This window comes from Vanacampus margaritifer, chromosome 12, assembly GCF_051991255.1.
Source record: "Vanacampus margaritifer isolate UIUO_Vmar chromosome 12, RoL_Vmar_1.0, whole genome shotgun sequence".
NCBI classification, from domain to species: domain Eukaryota; kingdom Metazoa; phylum Chordata; class Actinopteri; order Syngnathiformes; family Syngnathidae; genus Vanacampus; species Vanacampus margaritifer.
This window is the reverse complement of record NC_135443.1, coordinates 22,997,389-23,011,272: the sequence shown is the minus strand read 5'-3', so window position 1 is coordinate 23,011,272 and position 13,884 is coordinate 22,997,389. Positions and strand designations below refer to the sequence as shown.

At 37.8% G+C, this 13,884-nt stretch overlaps 1 protein-coding gene across 3 annotated transcripts in view; it reads left to right on the top strand.

Annotated features, from left to right (window-relative positions):
- Positions 1–13,884, top strand: part of abch1 (ATP-binding cassette, sub-family H, member 1) — a 30,606-nt gene that overhangs the window by 12,331 nt on the left and 4,391 nt on the right. For all 3 annotated transcript variants that reach the window (XM_077581584.1, XM_077581585.1, XM_077581586.1), the window contains 14 exons: positions 2,001–2,160; positions 2,235–2,389; positions 4,312–4,419; positions 5,037–5,130; positions 7,903–7,977; positions 8,127–8,307; positions 9,367–9,463; positions 9,529–9,697; positions 9,870–9,970; positions 11,134–11,204; positions 11,294–11,343; positions 12,572–12,628; positions 12,714–12,784; positions 13,082–13,170. In XM_077581584.1, coding sequence (XP_077437710.1) covers positions 2,001–2,160; positions 2,235–2,389; positions 4,312–4,419; positions 5,037–5,130; positions 7,903–7,977; positions 8,127–8,307; positions 9,367–9,463; positions 9,529–9,697; positions 9,870–9,970; positions 11,134–11,204; positions 11,294–11,343; positions 12,572–12,628; positions 12,714–12,784; positions 13,082–13,170 — 1,478 coding nt within the window. The remainder of the gene's footprint in view (positions 1–2,000; positions 2,161–2,234; positions 2,390–4,311; positions 4,420–5,036; positions 5,131–7,902; positions 7,978–8,126; positions 8,308–9,366; positions 9,464–9,528; positions 9,698–9,869; positions 9,971–11,133; positions 11,205–11,293; positions 11,344–12,571; positions 12,629–12,713; positions 12,785–13,081; positions 13,171–13,884) is intronic.

Genomic DNA, 13,884 nt, shown 5'->3' with positions numbered 1-13,884 from the left:
GAGTCGCTGCTCCTCCACGTTGAGAGGAACCAGTTGAGGTGGCTCGGGCATCTGGTTCGGATGCCTCCTGGACGCCTCCCTGGGGAGGTGTTCCGGGCATGTCCTACCGGCAGGAGGCCCCGGGGACGACCCAGGACACGCTGGAGAGACTATGTCTCTCGGCTGTCCTGGGAACGCCTTGGGGTCCCGTCGGATGAGCTGGCTGAAGTGGCTGGGGAGAGGGAAGTCTGGGCTTCCCTGCTAAAGCTGCTGCCCCCGCGACCCGACCCCGGATAAGCGGAAGAAGACGGACGGACGGACGGTGCCACTGTACATGGATCTCATCACCCTCTCCTTATTTGTATGTTTCCAATATGTAAATAAGCTCGACCAAAATTCTTTTTGTCCTGCCCCATCAGTACCCCAAATGATCTACCCTGTTTAGCTTGTCAGTAACATTCCACCACTCTGGCATGTGTGTCATTAGGTGTCCTTAGGCGATCCCCACTTTTGTTTTTCTCAACTGGAAACGTCATTTGGAGGCATTGACATAAGCATCACTCGTCCAACAAACACCTTGCTGCATTCCTCCGGTGACAGCTGCCATTGGCCTTTGCACAAAAACCTGCCGGTGGAAGCTTTTGTTTAAAAAAAAAAAGGAGCTTTGTATACAGTAGAGAGAAGTGCAGAAATTCTAAGAAAAATAACATGATGTGGAAGTGTTGTGCTTGGAATGCGCGTCATCTGATCTGTTGTTGCGCTTTTTCCATGTGATGATTGAAGGAGCTCCTCAGCATAGTTTTAAAGTGACAACGTACCGAAGTGTATACTATTCCCAAGGCTTAAATACTTGTTTGAATCTGAAATGTAAAATATTACATTACCGTGGAAAATTCTGTCAATATTATAGAAAACATTTAATTTAGTCTATGAAAAATTGCCTTAACAATAAAACTTTATTCCAGAAAGAAATATGGTGTTATTTTCAACAGAAAATCTGTCTTTATTCTGGGGGGAAAAAATTAGGAGAGCAGTATAAAAAAATAAAAAATAAATAGTAGAAGACAAAGAAGCATTTATTCTTACTGACTAACTGAATTTATTGTGAAAAACAAGACTTCACTCTGGAGAAAAATGATAAATTATTTAACAATACGATTTCATTCTGGAAAACATGTATTAATTTTGGAAATAGTATGACTTTATTCAGTAAAAAAAAAGTGTAGAAAATAAAAGCATGAATTTATTCAATAAAAACATCTGACTATATTCTAGTAAAACAGTATGACTTTTTTTTTAGGGGGATATCTGCATTTATTCTACAAAAATGTTAATACAGTAGTCCTGAAAAAAAATATTTGGGGAAAAGTGCTACTTCATTGTTAGAAAAATGTCCCTTTATTTGGAAAAATAATAATAATTTACAGTATGCTCCAAAAATAGATCTAAGAAAAAGCTGCAAAATGAAATAACGCTACATCAAAAAAAAAATTGAAAATGTGCATTTTGTTCAGATTTATTTTAAAATGTCCACCCCCGTTAGTATAATACATAGGGATGGAATCTTTCTCCATTCCCTAAAGTGATATAATGTGTTATATTGTTATTATTGTTCTTTCTATAATGTTGAATTACAAGATAAATTCTTACTATTTAGGATTAAAATCTTAGCTTTATTGTACATTTGGTCAAGTAAATGTAAAAAAATGTGTTTTTCAGTCTTGCCTCAGTGGCAATAAAACAGTTTGTGACTTTCATACTCATCATAGTCGTCATACTTATAGAAATGTCAGTAGGCATACGAGGATTGTTATTTTATCATGGTTGTCATCATCCGTTTAGCTTACACAGTCACATTCTGTCGACTTTTAAGTGCACTCTCATGGTCTAGTGAACGAACGCCCTTGCATCATATTCTTTCCCTCGTTGAAATCAGACTATTCTGGCGGGGGAAAAACGACTCCAGATGTTACATGGACATTTTGGGATATTTGGTTTTCCTTGTTTTTCTATCCTGGCAGCTACGGCCTCCTGGGTCCCAGCGGCTGCGGAAAGACCACCATGCTGAAATGCATCGTGGGAACTCTAAACATCTCCCACGGTTACATCAGCGTGCTGGGGAAGCCGCCGGCGTTCCCCGGCCACGGTGTACCAGGCAGGATGGTGGGATACATGCCCCAAGTAAGGCCCGGATGCCTTTTTATACCTGCTTTATTTCTACGAATGCATTGTGAGCCACATGTCATGTCATGTAGGAGTTGGCCTTGTATAACGAGTTCACCATCAGCAACACGCTCACCTTCTTCGGACGAATCCACGGGCTGACTTTGAGTGAAACCCAGGCCCGCATTAACTTCCTCATTGAATTCTTGGATCTGCCACAGAAGGACCGGCTGGTCCGTAATCTCAGGTCGGAAGTTTTCAGAAAAATAACAGTCTACACTACTGTACCTTATAAAAACATACAGAACATAATTTAATAGGATATAAAGAATAATGAGTTTGTGCATCATGATAATTAAATGGCTAATTTGTAGCCAATTCTGTTGTGTGTGCTATAGTCACCAGTGGGCAGTATGTTGATGCATACATACGGATATAAAGGAAGAAGTCACAAGTGCTCACTAAACCCTATTGGTGTTCAAATATCCATTGCTCAAAGGCTAGCCACACTGGAATATTGACGCTAGCTACAATAACCACAGTGTATTAAATTACGTGTTAATTAGTCTTAAGCTAGCAGACTTTCGGAAGGCTAAGTTAAGTTGTTGGGTTAAACACACAACGGGTAATTCTCTTTGTTTTATGTTTAGTTTTACAGTAAACTTCAACTTGAAGTGGCAATAAACAGCTTGAAATGGGCCTAGTTTTAGAAGAGTTTTTCACTATCTGCTAAACTGCTGCTTGTGTGAAGTTTGCACCACAATCTAGCACTCCTATTTCAAATTGTTGCTCGCAAGTCAAAGCAAAAAATCAGCCGAGGCACCGCTGTACACTACAGGAGGTGAGTAAAAGGTGCATATGAAGGTCTGTGATATACTACAGTATATATACTGACCTAATGGCCCCTATAGTTCTAATAGCTTACATAAGAGCTTTGTGTTCTCCAGTGGACCATGTCATATTCATGTCAAATGTGACGTTACAGCCACAGTCATGTTTCAACGTTTGCACTATGTAAAATGGAATTTAGGATACTTGATTCAATTAAAAAGAAAAAAAAGTTTAAAGATGTAAAGTGATAATTTATTCTGGGGAAAAGTAGGACTTTATTCTTGAAATATATGACTTATGTTTAAAAAAAAAAAAGAGATTATTATTATTATTATTATTATTGTTGTTGTTAAAAAAATTACATGAATATTTCAAAGATACAACATTCTATTCCAAAAATGTTTCTTTAATTCCTTAATTTTTTTGTTTTTTGAGTTCTGAAATTGAAATACACCTTTATTTAAAAAAAATTTAAATAAAAAATTGAAAATTATTTTATTCTTCAGAAATATAAACGTTATTCTGGTAAAATACTGCTTTATTCTTATTTTTTAAAGTGTATTTTCTCATTAATGACTGTTTTCTAAGAAAAGTATGACTTTCTTTTCTTTTTTTTAAGGATTTATTTTTGAAAAAGTGTATTTTATTGAAAACATTATTTTTCCCCTAAAAAACATTGTGTAAAAATGTGCATTAATTCTCAAACAGTACAACCTATACAACAAATATTTATCAACACAAAATCATACTAGGGAAAAAATATATACTGTATTTATGAAAATAATAATAATAATTTTATTATATTTGTATATTTATTATTCCAAAAATATGGCTTTATTCTTAAATAAATATTATACAAATATATATTATGTAAATATATAAATATATTTTATAAAAAATATTCATTTATTCTGGAAAAGAATACACTTAATGTACTCTGTATGACTTTATTTTGAAAAATAAGAACCCACATTCCTTCTGGAAGATATCTGACTTCATCTTTCAAAATAAATTGCTTTATTCTAATAGTCTTATTCCCTGATTATTGAAGGATTTCAATCCAGGAATAAATATGTTCTTCATTGGAAGAATTCCAGAAAAAAAAATTATATTCTTGAAAATTTTGTCTTTTTCTAGATACAAAACTAAATATTTTATTTGTGAAAAAACACACATTAAATGTTGAAGAAATACAACTTTATTTTTCAAAAAAAATAAATATATATTTTGTTTATTAATCTATTTTGTAAAACTATTTAAGAAGAAAAAATGAAAAAAGGCAAAATTTCTTCTGGCAAAGTTGACCTGCTATTGCATGTGTCTGTATTTGTGTTGCAGTGGCGGCCAGAAGCGAAGGGTCTCTCTGGCGGCGGCGCTGCTCCAGAATCCCAAGCTGCTCATCCTTGATGAACCCACAGTGGGCGTGGACCCGGTCCTCAGAACCAAGTATGTACAAATGACTTTGTCTGTATCCTCTTCTCTACATTCTAAGTGCCACTCATACTCATCTGTCTGCAATTCTTATATGAGCTCCTTGTGTAAGTGGATGCCTGCAGGAGAAATGAGAGCTGTGTGTGAGTACAGTATTACTAGTTCTTTGTTGGTTCTGTGCCCTAAAGAAAAGGAAACTTGAAACCTGACATGTTCCCTAGCTAGAAGCCGCACACTGGTTGGCTTCTATTTGAAATATTCATCAGTGATTATGCATCACTCAAGTACAAAGTGGACGATTGTTCGTGTACTTTTACAAGATAGCAAGCAACTAATTGAGTCTCAGAAAAAAAAAAATGCAAGTCAAAAAAAGCAATTGCATTTGACAGACAACATTCACTGTGAGGTGGAGCCGCTAATAATTTATTTGAGCTTGTATTGTATCTGTTTATCCAGCTATCTGTCCATCTGTCTTTCTGTCTGTCTTTAGTGGATGGTGCTTTCAAGTGCAATTGATTTTTTTTTTCATTTTCTTTCAATAGTTATGTGATGGATGGATGGATAGCTAGAGTCCAGTAATTTTCATTTAGCCAGTAGGTTGACTCACTTCTGTTGTTCTTCCCCTTTTCCAGGATTTGGCAGCATCTAGTTGACATCGTCAAGCCGGGCAAAGTGTCGGTCATTATCACCACGCACTACATCGAGGAGGCCAGACAAGCTAATGTGGTGAGGAAATAAGGGTCTCATTTACCTAAAATAAAGAGTTAATTCACCATTGAAAATAGTGCCTTGTTGATACACCATCACAATTGGAGGTTATTTGTAAGTAGCTGCAAGTTGTAATGCTAACTAGCTTAGCATGAGACCTCCAGATCCATCCATCCATCATCTACCGCTTATCTGCGGTCAGGTCGCGGGGGCAGCAGCTTTAGCAGGGAAGCCCAGACTTCCCTCTCCCCAGCCACTTCAGCCAGCTCCTCCAACGGGATCCCATGGCATTCCCAGGCCAGCCGAGAGACATGGTCTCTCCAGCGTGTCCTGGATCCTCCCTGGGGCATCCCACCGGTGGGACAGCACCTCTCCAGGAGGCATCCGAACCAGATGCCTGAGCCACCTCAACTGGTTCCTCTCAACGCGGAGGAGTAGCGGCTCGACACTGCGTCCCTCCCGGATGACCGAGCTTCTCACCCTATCTCTAAGGGAGAGGAGGAAACTCATTTTGGCCGCTTGTATCCGGGATCTTAATCTTTCGGTCATGACCCACAGCTCGTGACAATAGGTGAGGGTAGGAACGTAGATCGACCGGTAAATTGAGAGCTTTGCCTTTTGGCTTAGTTCCTTCTTTACCACAACGGACCGATACAGAGTCCACATCACTGCAGACGCTGCACCGATCCGCCTGTCGATCTCCCACTCCAACCTACCCTCACTCGTGAACAAGACCCCAAGATACTTGAACTCCTCCACTTGGGGCAGGATCTCATCCCCGACCCGGAGAGGGCACTCCACCCTTTTCTGACTGAGAACCATGGTCTCGGATTTGGAGGTGCTGATGTTCATCCAGACCGCTTCACACTCGTCCGTGAACTGCTCCAGTGAGAGTTGGAGATCACGGCTTGAAGTAGCCAGCAGCACCACATCATCTGCAAAAAGCAGAGATGCAATGTTGAGGCCACCAAACCGGACCCCCTCAATGCCTCGGCTGTACCTAGAAATTCTGTCCATAAAAGTTATGAACAGAGTCGGTGACAAAGGAAAACCTTGGCGGAGTCCAACCCTCACTGAAAACCAATTAGACTTACTGCCGGCAATGCGGACCAAATTCTGAGATTGGTCGTACAGGGACCGAACAGCCTGAAGCACTCCCCACAGGACTCCCCGAGGGACACGGTCAAACGCCTTCTCCAAGTCCACAAAGCACATGTGGACTTGTTGAGCGAACTCCCATGCACCCTCGAGGACCCTGCCCAGGGTGTAGAGCTGGTCCACTGTTCCACGGCCGTGACGAAAACCATGGGTGACCCTACCAGGGGCATGAAGCCCCAGACAACATAGCTCCTAGGCTCATTGGGACACGCAAACCCCTCCACCACGATAAGGTGATGACTCACGGAGGAGAGACCTCCAGATTTCCTGAAAAATTCCTTTGTGGACCAGTTAAAAGCTGAATGATTTGCAGTCATAAATTTACTCTGTCGATGACTCTTGGTAATGCGCAATGTTAAGCTTTCTGTATGAACTCCATAGCAGAGTCAGTGCATGTCTGTGTTTGGTTCACTCAGTTCAGAAAGATTAAGTTAGAAGTACCACACAAAACTACTTAACGATTGTTTCGGCTTGTTGGAGGCTTACATTTTTTTTGGAACGTGTATAAAAAGCACACATAACGGAACGGGTGGAGAAAAGAGTCAGGTGTGATGTGTGATAGAAGAGTTTCAGCTAAAATGAAAGGAAAGGTTTATAGAACTGTGGTGAGACCAGCAATGTTGTTTGGTCTGGAGACAGTGCCACTGAGGAAAAGACAGGAGGCAGAGCTGGAGGTGGCAGAGGTGAAGATGCTGAGGTTCTCTATGGGAGTGACCAGGATGGATAGAATCAGGAATGAGTACATAAGAGGGACAGCACATTTAGAGGCTTTGGAGATAAAGTCAGAGAGGCCAGACTGAGATAGATTGGACATGTCCAGAGGAGAGATAGTATATATATGTATATGTATACTGTATATATATATATATATATATATATATATATATATACTTCCGGCAGGAGATTCAGGGCCCCCAGAACCAGGCTGAACCGCTACAAGAACTCATTCCTGCAGACATCCATCAAACTGCTTAACAACCGACATTAACTCAGTGCAATAAGATATATATATATATATGGTGCAATGTTGTGTACATACGTGTGTGTGTGTATATATATATATATATATATATATATAGAAGTGTGTATATGTGTGTGTGTATATGGGTGTGTGCAATGTACTTCTCTACACATGTATACTCCTGTGAAGACTTCTGGGAAGTCTTCTACTTATTGCTGCACTTCTTATTTATTTAATTTTAATTTCATCTCTTTCTATTCTGTTGTTTTCTCTTACTGTAAACTGCAGCTGGACGGAGTCCAGGAAAAAGTTCCCCACGGGGAAAAAAAAAGTATATCGTATCGTATCGTATCGTATTAGCCTTCAGTGTACTGAATATTAAAGATAAATGTCATAAAGTAATTTGAATTTTGTCGATTTTATGTGAAAAAAATATATATAAAAAAACAGACCTCCACCAAAGCTTAGACTGTCACATACAAATGTGCTGTAAACTCTAGGCTACAGTTGGATGTGTAAAAAACATTGATGCTAGTTTCATTAGCCCATCTATAGCATTTTGGATTCATTAAGCTAGTGGTTCCTAAGGCAAAGTTACAAGGTTTGGCACTGTATAAGCAGTATAATTATAAACAAAAAGAAATGTTTAATAGATTTTTTTTTCCGTACAGGTGGGTCTGATGAGGAATGGCTGCTTGCTGGCCGAAGGAACTCCAGAAGTAGTCATGAAGATGCAAAGCTCCACTGTGAGTTATAATTCGGCGCCCAAGGGTGATTAGGTGGCCAATCTGGGAGTTTTATGATTGTTACTACAAGTAACATTTAACAATTAAATACAATGGCTTACAATAATGTTAAAACTTGTGTTCTGGTCCGTTGTGTGCCCCTCCTGTAGACTCTGGAGCATGCCTTCCTGCAACTGTGTGAGACCTCAGACCAGACGTGTGTGGCGCGGGGCTCTGGTTCCCAAGACGACGTGTTGGAGAATAGCCAATCATTTGAGAGCGGGCGGGATGAGAGCCGACCTATTCTTGCCAACGTGCCCAAAGCCACGGAGGAAGTCGTCAGCCATAAAGGTGTGGATTCAGCATTATTGTTGTCATTGGTGTAAAATATAAATATAATATAAAACTACTGATATTTTTGCACACTAGTAGAAATTTGGTTACTATTAGGACAATTACTGAGTGCTAAGTGGCTATTGTGTGAATGTACAGTATGTTATGACTTAGTAAAACTGTATGACTTGACAGCCAGTCAGGTGACAGCCATCTTTCCTATCAAAAGAGCCATTTTAGGCCAGATAAATAACCAAAAATGTGTCTGGAGTCTCAAAATATTTGAAGATTGTGATGATGGAAACAGTGTGTTGGTGTTAGTCTAATGTACTGAGGGCCCAACAGCTAATTAGAGCTGAACCACAACACAAAAATAAGAGAACAGCTTCCAATACGTAGACATTCATTTCCTTCTACCTTTCCTCTTTCCCCTTTTTGGATTTTTTTCCTCCGTAATTTTTCATACTTTGTTTTTTGTACATTAGTCTTCTCTGCCTTTCTGTCAATTTTTGGAAATTTTGTGGACATTTTATGGTAATTTTCTGCCCCTTTTTTTCCTTTTTTTTGACATTTAATGGCTTTTTTTATTTTTATTTTTACTATTAATTTTTTGACTTTTTATTTTTATTTTGTGGACATTTTATGGTCATTTTCAGGATTTCATCTTTTGGTTTTGGACATTTTATGGTTACTTTTTGAACGTTTTCTTTTCTTCCTTTTATATTCAATCCTCTGATTTTTTGGGGGGCAATTTCATGGACATTATATGGTAATTTTCTGCTTTTGCTCTTTATTGTCACTTTTTGGACCTTTTTAGGTATTATTAAAAAAATAACTTTTTCTTCTACATTTTGTCTCTCTTTGTCTCTTGAAAATTTGGACCAACATTTTTTCTAAAAATATTTATTCATTTTTTGAAATCTAAATCAATTAATTTTAAGAATATTGTATATAGAAAATAACATTAAAGTTAGTATTTTTTTTAGAGATCCACAGGGAGCCACAGGAGTGGGACTAAAGAGCCACAGGTTGCAGACCCCTAACCTAAGTAATAGCTTGATTTGCTTAATTTCACAGTGGACTGGAAGGTGCGAGTCAGACACGTGATTCCCAAGTGGAGGAACATAGTCGCTCTCACCATCAAAACCCTGCTGCGGATGAAGAGGATGCCAGGGTTTGTTGGCCACCTCAGGAAGTCAGAACATTTGTTGACATTTCTGAGAGTGGCATCCTTTGCAGCTCTTTATGTTTCCAGTTTCTGCTGCCCGTCATCCAGATGTCGCTCATCTGCTTGTGCGTCGGAGGCGACCCGAAAGGAATCCAAGTGGCCGTGGTCATTAACGAGACCTCCCCAATGGCTTTCAGCCACTCATTGCTCTCTTTTTTGGACAGCAACAGTGTGGAACAGGTACTATTATCAAGAGTTTTGTATGGTTTGTTGCATTGATTTAATTGTATCGGCACTCGCGACTTCTTTGACACCACTTAATACTTTTGTGAAAACTGCCACTTGGCACAATAGAAATCCCCCAAAAAGCAAGGGAACCTATCAAATTGTGCACTGTTTTGTGATTCAACAGGTCAACTTGTCGCATGCGGAGGCTTTCAAAGGGATCTATGACGGGAAATACTGGGGCGTCATCGGCTTTGGCAAAAACTTTAGCAGCTACCTTATAAATAGGTACACACACCATTCAGACTCTTTATTTACACACACTGTCATTGTCAGTGTCAGGTTGGATTTATTATTATTATATGAAATGATGAAACCAGTCATCATTTGAAGAAGATAAATAATATACAGTATGCCTCTGAGTATTGTTGATTGCTCTTCTTTCCATGTGTTGCTTTTGCTTGTGCTAAAAAAAAACTTATTTAGAGGTTTATAATTACTGCAACATCAATGCTAGTTTGATAAGCTTATCAAGGTGTTTTGCATTGTGCGTTAGCATTAAGCCCGTAAGTCGAAATATCACTGTATAATGAGATCTTTGAGTACACAAGTTTCCCTTGGTAACAAAAAAAAGCAGCATTTAGTTTGTTGCTTGACTCAGCGTCTGTTGTGTACCTGCGATGCTCTCGATCTCGTGCGTCATGAGAACATCACAGCAGAGAACGCCGCCACCGTCGAAATACCAACGTGTCACACTTTTCAGCATTCTTGCTGCATTCATTGCATGTAACAGGGCTAGGCGACGACAGCATTGTCGCTCTCATATCATGTGGAAGCTGTTAGTAGCTCAAAAACACTCAGCTACTTCCTTGGGGGGAAAAAAGATTCCAGGAGGTGATTGAGAACTTAGAACATATAATAATAATGCCCAACAGGAGCTAGGCCAAGTGAGAACACAAGGAAGAAACTGCAATTGTTAACAAGAGATATTTATCTTCATGTTGGGACTCTTTAGCTTTTATTCATTATTATTTAATAATAATATAAACTATATGTTTATTACTGTTGTTTACTCTACTGCATTTGGCTGAGAAATCTTTCCAATATGGCCTTCTCCGTTTCAAATAGCATTCAACAAAACAACCAAAACAAAACATTCAGCCTTATGCTATAAAGCAGAAATAAAATAAAAAATGTAATGAAAAGCCTACTGGAACATTTAAAACTTATTTGCAGCACAGCCACATTCCAGTTCTAAGAGGGTGTGCATACTTGTGCAACCACTATGTCCAGTTAATGTTCTGAAAGGGTTTAACTTGGCTTCATTTTTTTCTTTTTTTAACTGGCATCTTAACAGAGGTGTATAGTCTTTTTATATCCTCCGTACATACATATTTGAATGTAAACATCTACACTGTGAATAATCAGTGACAACAGCGGTGCTGTTGCAGGATGATAATGAAGAATATGTCCTTGGAGATGATGGATGGAGGTTCAGTGCACGTCTGGCTGGACCAGACCAGTAAGTACAGTAGATCGTGATCGCTCCATATTTTATTTTGCTGCCATTTGTGACCATGACGCTACCTTCATCACGTTTTGTTTTTCCAGACAGACAAATTGCTTTGATGCTGCAGCAAAAATTGTACGTGGCTTTTCAGGTGAGGATACTTTTTACTTGTTCAAAAGAAGTCTAAGTTAAAAAAAATATATATTAAATTGTCATAAATCCTCATTTGACAGCTAATAACAAATACATGCCGACAGTTCCCAGTCACTTTATTAGTACAGTTTTTCAACTGGGCAAATTTGATAAATATCCCAGTTTTTATTTTTTAAAGTTTTGTGCAGATTTTTATATTTATTTAATTTTTAGTGTTGAAGAAAAAACTGTAAAATTGATTAGCATAATAACTAATTTTAAATCATTTTACAATTGTGTCTTTAAATATAATCAAGGCAAGAAAGCTGGTGGCTTATAATGACACCACGAGGCTGCTGTTGAGAGCTTCAAGAAGCTCAAGTGCAAGTCATTTGTTTGCGAGTGTCAAAGTAACTACTTGCTCTGCTGCTCTGCGTAATTTGATGTTCAGTTTTATGTGTAGGGCATCCAGGTCAGAAAATGACATTTCAATGTTTTAGTCAATCCTGTGTGCAGTTCTGGTCGGTTTTATTCTATTATTATTATTATAATTACTAATTTATTTATTTTTATAATTATTATTTTTGCGCCCACTTTTCCCCCTCTTTTATTCTCTGTTATTGTTCTTTTGTTCTGTGATAAGGACCCCCTGGGTCTGGAATAAAGTTGTAAAGTAAAATAAACCATTTAAAAATATACAATGTAATAACTACTTAAATTTTCATAAAAAATATTTTATTAAATACAGATTTTATATATATATATATATATATATATATATATATTATTGAAAACCGATTCAAATTGGAAAATCGTTTTTGATTTAACCGAACCAATTTAATTTGTAATCATTACATTTTAAAATGTACTTTATTTGAATCATGTTGCACCTCATGTATCGAGATATGTATCGAATCTGGATTTATTGGAGATGCGCAACCCTAATATATATGTATATTTATTTTACTGCATTTTTGATATTTGACTTTATCCCATTGAGTTTTATGAGGCCATCTCTGCTCCTTAAATTAGCCTAAAATGAATAACCTATACTTTTTACAGACTTTTTTTTGTCACTATTAACAAGAAGGCCTAATTTTGACCCAACAATTATATTACCTTAATCACATCCTATACTGTATTGATTTTCCATTTCTAATTATTATTCTGTCCATTAGATGGCGTTGCCTTTCCCCTCATTTAATAGTTTGTTTGATTGTTGTTGATTTTGTGTGTTTCCTGTACAGTCTTTTGTGGATAGCAAGCTGGGCAGCATGGCTTACATGTATGCCTTGCCCATAAAGGTAAACAAGACAATACTCTATAGTGTAATACAACAGTAGTACTACGACAACATATTTTCAAACACTAATTTCCACTCTTGTGTAGTTTGAAGAAGCCATTTATGGCAGCCAAGACACAGACTTTACAACATTTGTGATGCCAGGCGCTGTTCTCAGGTCAGTTGGACGTCACAAGCCTTTTTCATTAGTTTCAATAACCTGTAGAAGGTCTTATTAGACTTTACTACTTGGATTTGTTTTTTGGCCTTATTTATTGCAAAAGTGTAAGTACATTTGATGTTATTGATACATGTTGTATCCTGATGTTATCTTTTTGAAATGATAAAGTAAGACAAAGAATGGATAGTTTCATTGTCATTTACATAAACAAAGGTTAAATGTTTGATTAAAAGGAAGCGAGGTGGACACAAATGGACAGCATAAAGTTCAACTTGTTTTGTTGTCCTTGTCCAGCATTGCCTTCTACTTGGCCTTGGGCCTAACCACCCTCTCTTTTGTCCTGGAGAGGAAAGAGGGTCTTCTGGACCGATGCTGGGTTGCAGGTGACAACTTCCACACTGCTCATACAGTACTAGTGAAACATGATAAATAATAATTAAAGCCAACTATTAGGATGCATTGTATAGTTGCACAGTATATGGAAAGTATAGTGCTTATGAGTGTATATATATATATATATATATATATATATATATATATATATATATATATATATATATATATATATATATATATATATATATATAGTGCTTATAAGTATATATATATATATATACTGTATATATATATATATATATATATATATATATATATATATTTATATATATATATATATATAGGAGTGTGTATATGGGTGTGTGCAATGTACTTCTCTACACATGTATACTTCTGGGAAGTCTTCTACTTATTGCTGCACTTCTTATTTATCTAATTTTAATTTTATCTCTTTCTATTCTGTTGTTTTCTCTTTACTGTAAACTGCAGCTGGACGGAGTCCAGGAAAAAGTTCCCCACGGGGAAAATAAAAGTATATCGTATCGTATTATGAGCAGGGCCGTCCCTAGGTGATTTGGTGCCCTAGGCAAAAGTGTAGATTGTAGTGGTACCAGTCGCAGTTACACAGTGTACTTCACCTCCTATTAGTCACGCAATGCCAACCGGACATTTTCATGAATTCTTAAAACCCGCGGACACCCCAACAGGACATAAGAAAATGGTCTGACCTCCCAGAGGAGGACACATTTGGTCACCCTACC